Source organism: Acanthopagrus latus, chromosome 15 (genome assembly GCF_904848185.1).
Source record: "Acanthopagrus latus isolate v.2019 chromosome 15, fAcaLat1.1, whole genome shotgun sequence".
NCBI lineage: Eukaryota > Metazoa > Chordata > Actinopteri > Spariformes > Sparidae > Acanthopagrus > Acanthopagrus latus.
This window is the reverse complement of record NC_051053.1, coordinates 24,042,860-24,051,789: the sequence shown is the minus strand read 5'-3', so window position 1 is coordinate 24,051,789 and position 8,930 is coordinate 24,042,860. Positions and strand designations below refer to the sequence as shown.

Genomic DNA, 8,930 nt, shown 5'->3' with positions numbered 1-8,930 from the left:
CTGACGCTTCCTCCTGCAGGCCTGTGAAACATTCCCATCTTTCTACAAAAACCTCTTTGGTTCGTCCGGTCTCGGGACCAGGACCGAGAGGGGGGTGAGGAGGGTGAGGAGGGTGAGTGGTGGAGGGGGGGTATGTAAGTGGGAGTGGGCTCTCCAGGCTGCCTCTGCGCGCCTATAGGCCGCCCTCTCCGTCCGTCAGCCCGGGGACGCGCGCCGATTGGGTGCGGGAGGCGGATCCGCAGGTGTCCTCCGCTCATAGAGGCGCAGGGCGGAGAGAAGGTGATCAATCTCCATCCGTCTCCATTAGAAATCACCTTAACACTCTGACAGACAACGACAAGCCCCCTGAAAGCAAATGAGTTTGATTTATTTGGCTGTAAAAACACCCGGAACCGCACCGAGGACGCGGTGACGCCCGTGTGCTGCTGATTACTGCGCGTTTCTCCGTGATGCCGCTCGGTTGTTTGTTTTTGAACAAGTCTGTCGCCGCCGCAGCTGTTTGAGTTTTGTGCTCCGCAGACTTCCTCCTACTGCTGGATAATTTTACTGCTGCTCGCCTGTTGTGGCCCGAGAGCTCGGGAGAAGGGAAGGAGACCAACCAGGTAACGTCTGCTCTGTTTCTTCCTCTCTCCTCACTTTTTTCTCTCCAGATTCTTCTGCTGGTTCGTGCGTAATTTACTCCACGAACGCGAGCAGCTGGAGTGAAGAGGCGACAGAAAACTCACTTTTCAAACAGCTCACTTTAACATTTTCACGTTGAACTGTGACAATGTGGCGCTGAGCGTGATTTCAATTTGCAGAGGGAGAGTTTTTTCCCCCTTCTTCTTCTTCTTCGTCTTCTTTTTTTTGCGCGTATATCAATTAATCCGCCCCGTGGTGGAGGACTCGAGACTTGAACTGGATAAATTGAGTCAACTTCCTCCGGTGTAGATAATTTTCATATTTCTATTCCAGTTCACTCCTGCGAGTTTTTTCTCTTTTTTTCTTCCTTTTTTTTTTGAGAGCAATTGGCCATTAAAACGTTTGAACCACTTAGTAGATAATTGGAGAGGCGTGTTTTGGTTTTTGTTAATTTATTTTGCTGATAAGAGCCCTTCTGAAACGCTCTCTCCCCGGAGGTCTAATCTAAATTCTAATTGAGTTCATTTGCACCGAAGATCTCGTCCTTTTCACTCCGGCCGGCCTGGCAGGGCTGGAAATGCGGTTTTCTGACACACACACACACACACACACACACACACACACACACACACACACACACACACACACACACACACACACACACACACAAAGAGAGAAGCCGCTGGAATACACGTTCGGTTAGTCCGGGTTGGTTTTTTGGTCAGTTAGGAGCTCATTGTTAAAATAATCTCCTCTCTTCAGAGACACTAATTTAATTCACACTCTTTAAAACCTCCAGGTGAATTTCTTTCTTCCAGTTGACACATTTCTGCAGTCACGGGAAAAATCAAACTTTGGATCCATCAGAATCATTTACTGTGAATTTTTAGGTTAGTTGCCATAATAAATGTAAAGAAGCTGTTTATTGTTGAATTCGCGTATTGAGATCAAAACAAATGTAATCTCTGTTTCAGAGAAACAAACTAAAAGTGTACGATGAAGCCTTTATTTTTAGAGGCTGCACTGATGTAAACATCACGGAACTGCATGAAAATTATAGCTACAGATTACAGAAAATATAATTCTATAATCCGTCTTTTAATCTTCTGAAAATTAGGAAGTAAAAGTAAAAATTGACGTTTTTTAAATTAAGTTTCGTTCACTTGTTTTAAAGCTCTGCAGTAAAGAATAAAACTGTTGATTTCTCAAGAAATTAAAGCAAAATAAAAGTAAATGTATCTAAATTAAGACATCAGATGTGTCTTTTAAAATATAACAATGTGAGTTTATTGGATGTTTCTCCTGCTGTGGGTTCGGATGATTCGGAGCCGAGCTGAGGAGGCTCGATGTGTTTTCAACACGCTCACAAAGTTTGACGATCAGGAACAAACAGAGTGAACTGAGCGAGTTACAGCTGTGATTTTTATATAAATTATCAAAACCACATCCATAATCCATTTTTTTTACATATGTGTGTGTGTGTGTGTGTGTGCGAGTGTGTGTGTAAATACAGGCCTTCCAATACACACACACACACACACACACACACACGTTTTCATTTTTTCTCAGGAGGCTCCGAGTTTCAGTTTTCTTAATAATGAAATAACAACTAATATTAATAATCCTGCGGTTTTTTTTTTAGATTATTAAATCTAAATCAGATTTCTTGTTCAGATGTGTAAAATGTTGCATTACATAATCGACGTCAGTGCCTTAGACTGACTGAATTATTAGCTGTTGTTTTGAGATAAAAAAAAAGTTTCTCTGATGTCAAAATAAAATAGTAAAGTTCACATTTCCTCTGCAGAATGTAGATTAAAATAAAACACTAAATATTCTGCAGAAGTGACGGAAGAAACTAAACAACATGAATCACTGATGGAAATAATTATTCTCACGTGTTCATTCTTAAATAACCCGCATCAGTTCCCGTTAAAAGTTGTGTCAGCTGGAAATAAAACCTTTAAATTAAATATAGATAGAAGCTGTTTTGTTATTTTCTTTCTCTGCTGAGGTTTCAGGAGCCGCTTCAGTCCAGTTATCAACACTCCTGGTTCTGAATCATCACGTTATTCTTTATTCTTCTCATATCCTGCTGCCTCTAAATAACAACAGCATGATGTCTCGGGAACTTTAATTCTTCTCCTGCTGTTTTCCTGCAGCCTGGAAAAAGAAAACACGGGTAGAAATTTTAAAATGACGCAAAAGCAGAAATATTTCAGCGCTTCTTTCTCCAAACTTGGATCAGAAAAGTTTCCTTTATTGTCTTCTTTCCCTTTTTCTTTCTCAAATGCTCACTGACACTCTCTCCTCCTCCTCCTCCTCCTCCTCCTCCTCCTCCTCCGTCAGTTCTTTGGATCGGTCCCCTGCTCCGTCAAGCTGCAGCATCGGGGGAAACCGAACCACTGGCCTGAGCTAGGTGGAGCAGTGACCGCCTGTAGCATGATGTCCTACCTCAAACAGCCCCCCTACGGCGTCAACGGCCTGGGGCTGAGCGGCGCTGCCATGGACCTGCTGCACCCTTCAGTGGGATACCCAGGTAACACACACACACACACACACACACACACACACACACACACACACACACACACACACACTAAGATGACGACCCCCCCCCCCCCCCCCCCCCCCAAAAAAAAAGTGGAGGAAACTGCTAAACTAAAAATTTGATGGAGGTATTTATTATTATTATTATTATTATTATTATTATTATTATTATTATTATATTTTTGGTCCCCGAAGATAATGCGACACATTTCACTCCACTTTTCACAAACTCCATTTCAAATAGTATATTGATATATTTAAAAAAAAAAAAAATAGACAATAAAGATGTTTTTATTTTTTTTGGTGCAGTAATAATAATAATAATAATTTTACGGATGATGTTTGTCATTAACTGGCACTTTTAAGAGAAATTAGTTTTAAACGTCCTGTCAGTAAGTTTTTATAAATCAAAAGGAAAATACACGTTAAAGAATGTTTGTTTTAATGTAAAAAGAAGAAGAAGAAGTTAAGTTTTTATTCATCCATGTCTGGAAATGAGAGTTTAGTGTTCATGAATAACTAATAATAGTTTTTTGGCGTTTTGAATGATGGTCAGATATTTCGGAAAACGTTTTACATGTAAAACAAAAATCACCCCAAAGATTATAATTTTCTCTTAATCGTCTTGTGTGGAACAACCTCAGAAACACGTCAGTAATCGATGTATAACAATCATTTTATTATCGATGTGAACACTTTATTTTTATTGACGCTGTTTGTTTGTTTTTTTTCTTCTTCTCCGCCGCAGCGACTCCCCGGAAGCAGCGGCGGGAGCGGACCACCTTCACCCGCTCTCAGCTCGACGTCCTGGAGTCTCTGTTCGCAAAGACCCGGTACCCGGACATCTTCATGCGGGAGGAGGTGGCGCTGAAGATCAACCTGCCGGAGTCCAGAGTCCAGGTGAGAACCGGGACTCAGATAAAACTCTGAACACGAACCTGCCTGGGCCAACGTTTAACTCGGTTTAACTCGGATAAAGGACGCTATTAGCAACCTTTAATCAGGGGATGTAGGTTTATTATAAATGCAGACATTAGACATTAATTATTAATAGATTAGTATGACCTTAAAATTGGGCGACATGGTCTTTAATGACTTTAAATGTCTTCACGAAAAAGTGAAATCTGGATTTACCTGAGATTCCTGAACTCACCGGAAGCGGACGTTAGCTTGTTTTGTTGCTAAGTGACCGTCTAAAAAAATAAGCCTTAATTAATTATCCTACTTTTTATTTATTTATTTATTTTACTTAAAGTGTGTTGGATTCGTTATTTCTTTGCTTTACCAAACTTAACTAGAAAATCGATTAAAAAAAAAATTAAAAAAGCATTAATCCAAATTGACCGATGATGACGTCACCTGTTAAAACAACCGTTAATGTTAGCTAGCTCGCTAGCTAGCAGGCTGCGAATTACTGTCCAGCTAATATTGTCACAAATCTGTTATCTTCAATCATTTTCATGCCAGTAAGTATGATTAAAAAACATTTTTTCTTCGTGTAATTTATCGCAAAGTTTACAGAAGTAACCTGAGAGCAATATACTGGTATTAAAATTAGGCTAATTTGACACTTGCTAGCTCTACTGCTAATGATTTGACCTGCTTTAAAGAGGATAATAATGACCATAAGTTCGATTTTGATCTTTAATGGAGAGGTTATTTATATAATGGGTTAGGGAGGGTTACTTTAAAAGTGTTTTCCATTACAGTTACTAAATACCTGTTCAAAAAAAAAATGAAGTCAGTGACGTAATCCAAATATCACTATCATAAAGTAATGTAACCTGAGGTCACCCTAAAGGAAAGTAATCAATACCAACCATATGCAGATGAAGACAAAAGAAATTAAAATATGACTTTTGTTTAATTTTAAAAACAAGTGTGTTCTGTAAGAAAACACACACAGGATCAGAGTGATGTTAGTAATCCACTTTTTTTACTGAATGTAACTGTAATCTAATTACATCTTTTTTTCTGGACCTACCACAAGTGTTTTGTATTATCTTCTCACATGTATAACAATAACACAGTTTAAAAGGAAACAACACATTCAGATTAAATACAAAACATCAGTGATTTAAAAACATATGAAAACAACAAGATCTGTAAAGATGTTTTTGACCAGTGATCTAAACGCTGTCGGGCCTGTTTGGCCTTCCTCACAACTTTATTTCATCCACACAAAACAGTTTGATGTAAATAAAACATTTCAGATACTAAGATTTCGGCTAAATCCGTTGTGTATAATAATAATGCCTTGCAACCTAACTGGAGCCTGTAACTTGATCTGAAATCTGGGATCTACTAAGAAGAGGTCTGGATATGCCAGCAAATTCTCCACAAGCAACCAGGATGTTGAACAAATACTACTCTTGAAAGGCATTAGGGGAAAACCAAGGCCGGCCTCTCTAACACACACACACTTTGAGTTATTCTCAGAATGTGTGTGTGAAACAAAATGCTCTACATGATCCTACCCTCTCGGTGCTCTAGAGTTACCCTACTGTGTGGTGAAACCCAATAGCCTGTTATCTTAGAGCCGTCTACCAGGTATGAAATTAGACCCCTGGCTGGTCCGAGCCAAGGGGCCGGGGTGGAAATGAACCTTGATAGCTAATAACCCCCAATTTTCCTCCATAATGTACTCCCAGCATGGCCTGGGAGTATCTTTCCCGTATGTAACGCTGAGGTTGTTTGTGTGTACGGTTGCTAACTCCTGGCTGCTGTTCTCGGGTTTGTAGGTGTGGTTCAAGAACCGGAGGGCCAAGTGTCGCCAGCAGCAGCAGAGCGGCAGCAGTGCCAAAGCCCGGCCGCCCAAGAAGAAGTCTTCCCCGGCCCGGGAGAGCACCGGCTCCGAGAGCAGCGGCCAGTTCACGCCACCCGCCGTCTCCAGCACGGGCTCGTCCTCGTCTTCATCCTCCTCCACCAATCACACGGGCCCGGTGGCGCTCAGCAGCACCTCTACCTCCATCAGCACAGTCTCCTCCATCTGGAGCCCGGCTATCTCCCCCGGAAATGCTCCGGCTCCAGCTGCAGCCCCTCTCCCTGAGCCCGGACCCCCTTCCAACGCCTCCTGTATGCAGCGTTCAATGTCAGGCTCCGCCGCTGCCGCCACCTCCTACCCCATGTCCTACAACCAGACGCCGGGCTACGGTCAGGGCTACCCCGCCCCGTCCAGCTCTTACTTCAGTGGCGTAGACTGCGGCTCCTACCTGGCCCCCATGCACTCCCACCACCACCCCCACCAGCTCAGCCCCATGACGGCCTCCTCCATGTCAGGCCACCCGCACCACCACATCAGCCAGTCGTCAGGCCACCACCACCATCACCACCACCACCAGGCGTACGGCGGCTCCAGCCTGGCCTTCAACTCCTCCGACTGCCTGGATTACAAAGAGCAGACTGCAGCCTCCTCGTGGAAGCTCAACTTTAACACCACAGACTGCTTGGACTACAAAGACCAGGCCTCCTGGAGGTTCCAAGTCTTGTGATCAGGCTTTCCCTCCCACCACCTCCTTCCCTTCCTGCTCGTCCGCTCTTTTTATTTTCCAGATTAGCATATTGCTTGTTTTTAAAGACAAAAAAAGAGTTTATGAACCATAAGACAGCAAGATAGCAGCAGGAACGCTCAACAATCGGACTTTGTTTTTTTTTTTTCCTCCCTCTTGTTCCTCCACATCTTTTTAAAAATCTTTTTTTTTTAAAAAAAAGAAGAAGAAGAAGAGAAACAATCCCTCAAAAGTCAAGTGAAGAGATCAGGACACGTTCCTGATGATGACCAGTGGGGTTTTTAAAACGCTCCGACTTGGATGACCTTAAAGAAAAACCAAACTGTTTTACAACAACAAAAAAAGTCATTTCAACCAAACTCCTCTGACCACCAGCTCTCCGGCTCTCTGGATGGGAGGAATATTTTCCCCTCTGGTGCACCGACAGGAACTCTCTCCTGCGAGCGCCCCTTCTTTACCTCCAACCCAATCAAATCCTGTATAGTTTTTATTTCTGAAAATTTGTTATTTTAGGATGACAGAGATTTTTAGTCAGCTGCGTCGAGGAGCTGAAATTATGTAAATATGTATTTGGGTCAGTTACAGTGACCATGTTTAGTTGGTGTTTTTTTTTTTTTTTTTTTTTTTCCGAATTTGAAAAAAAAAAATTGTTTATTACCACTTTGGGAGTTTAAAAAAAAAGTAAAATAAAAAAAAGAAGAAAAAAACCTGTATGTAAATCTTTCCAAATATTCCAAAGAGAACAAAATTGGCCATAAAGTTCAGCTTTTATAATCATTGTTTAAGAAAAAAGAAGAAGAAGAGAGATGTTTTGGCAGTTTTGAAATGTCTTGAAGAACTAAATCTATATAAAAAAAAAAAAAAAAAAAAAAAAAGGTTAAAAGAAAAACCCAACAGATGCAGGACTTCCGGACATTCTGACTCCAGCCTCGACCTCCTTCTCTTGGGCATTGTCGTGATTATTGGACATGTTTGAACCGCAGCACTTGGCTTGATTATTGGAGTCAGAGCATTTTTATTATTATTATTATTATATTATTATTATTTTTCTTTTTCTTTTTTTTTTGGGAGAGAGGAAAATGTGGATTTATAGCTCCAAAAATGACAGTGAGATGTTGAATGTATCTTTTAAGGCGACCACCCTTACATACATGTTCATCCAATAAAGATCCGTTAAGTCATAATTTACTGTCTCAACTTTGATTCCTAACAAGGAGTCAAGTTTGCTTTCTTTTCCTTTTTTATTTATTAATTTTTTTAGATCGCATGTTCACCAGCAAATGACAGACTCCAGATTCCTGTTCCCTCTGATTTGAATTAGTCATACTTTTATTCAAAAGCTTGTTGATTTTGTTTTTTGCTAATTATAACGGGGGTAAATGCAAATTAGTGCATAATTAATACAAGGCGTGAACGCGTGTAGGCCCCGCATTTCCATTTTAGAGAGCAGCCGGTTTAATCCTCTCTGTCTCCCCGTCTTTAAATTGAAACACTAACATCTCCCCCCCTCGCTTTAGGGAGAACCGAGTGTCTTTTTTTTTTTTTTTTTTAAACTGCGGCGTTAAAAAGCCCTAAATATCGAGCCGGGAGACATTTGATCGAGGCGTAATTGAATGCAGCGCTGTAATGGCGTGATAATTACTCCTGCGCCCTGAGTTGGTTTCTCCAAAATAACCTGCAGGAATTTCACTGCCTCTGATGCGGTAATTACGTAGGTGGGGCCAGGTTAGGGGGTCAGATGTAAGTGTGTGTGTGTGTGTGTGTGTGTGTGTGTGTGTGTGTGTGTGTGTGTGTGTGTTGCCTCAGAGCTTAAACGCATTATAAAAGAGGACAGGAGGAGGAGGGGAGTAAAGAAGAAGAAGGAGTGGAAGAAATATCGCGTCAGTTCTCTGGCAAGGTTGTTTTGGAGGAGCATGAAGGCCGCGCAGAGCGCAGAGGATGCCGGGAGAGTAAAACAAAAACGCATCTCGTGCAAATTAATTGGCCCAATAAAAGTCCGACCTTGTGCCGAGAGAAGAAGAGCAGCTGCGCATGTTTCCTCCCGCCTGTTGGTTTTGATTAAGACAAATACGAGCGAGTTTCAAATCGTCTCCAATGAGAACAGAAGCAGAACTCAGACTTTGAGAGAAAAAGTTTTTTTTTTTATTTTAATTTCGTTTAATGCAGCAAATGATTATTGGTATTAAAAGTTAATCTGCTGAACTAATAGATTATTTTTTTTTTTAGTCTTAAACACTCAAAGATTCAGTG

At 41.4% G+C, this 8,930-nt stretch overlaps 1 protein-coding gene across 1 annotated transcript; it reads left to right on the top strand.

The window, feature by feature from the left end:
* The first annotated feature begins 275 nt into the window (after positions 1–275).
* otx1 (orthodenticle homeobox 1) lies at positions 276–7,864 on the top strand. Its single transcript, XM_037124882.1, has 4 exons — positions 276–602; positions 2,971–3,160; positions 3,920–4,071; positions 5,913–7,864. Exons 2-4 carry the CDS (start codon positions 3,064–3,066, stop codon positions 6,660–6,662), a joined length of 999 nt encoding a protein of 332 aa, XP_036980777.1. The 5' UTR covers positions 276–602; positions 2,971–3,063; the 3' UTR covers positions 6,663–7,864.
* The last annotated feature ends 1,066 nt before the right edge of the window (positions 7,865–8,930 follow it).

What these genes read in the sequence shown, in the direction of transcription:
- otx1 (XM_037124882.1), top strand. Translation starts at nt 3,064, where the DNA reads ATGATGTCCTACCTCAAACAGCCCCCCTACGGCGTCAACGGCCTGGGG. An exon ending in CCCTTCAGTGGGATACCCAG is followed by an intron (nt 3,161 to 3,919) that starts GTAACACACACA and finishes TCTCCGCCGCAG; the next exon opens with CGACTCCCCGGAAGCAGCGG. An exon ending in TGCCGGAGTCCAGAGTCCAG is followed by an intron (nt 4,072 to 5,912) that starts GTGAGAACCGGG and finishes TCGGGTTTGTAG; the next exon opens with GTGTGGTTCAAGAACCGGAG.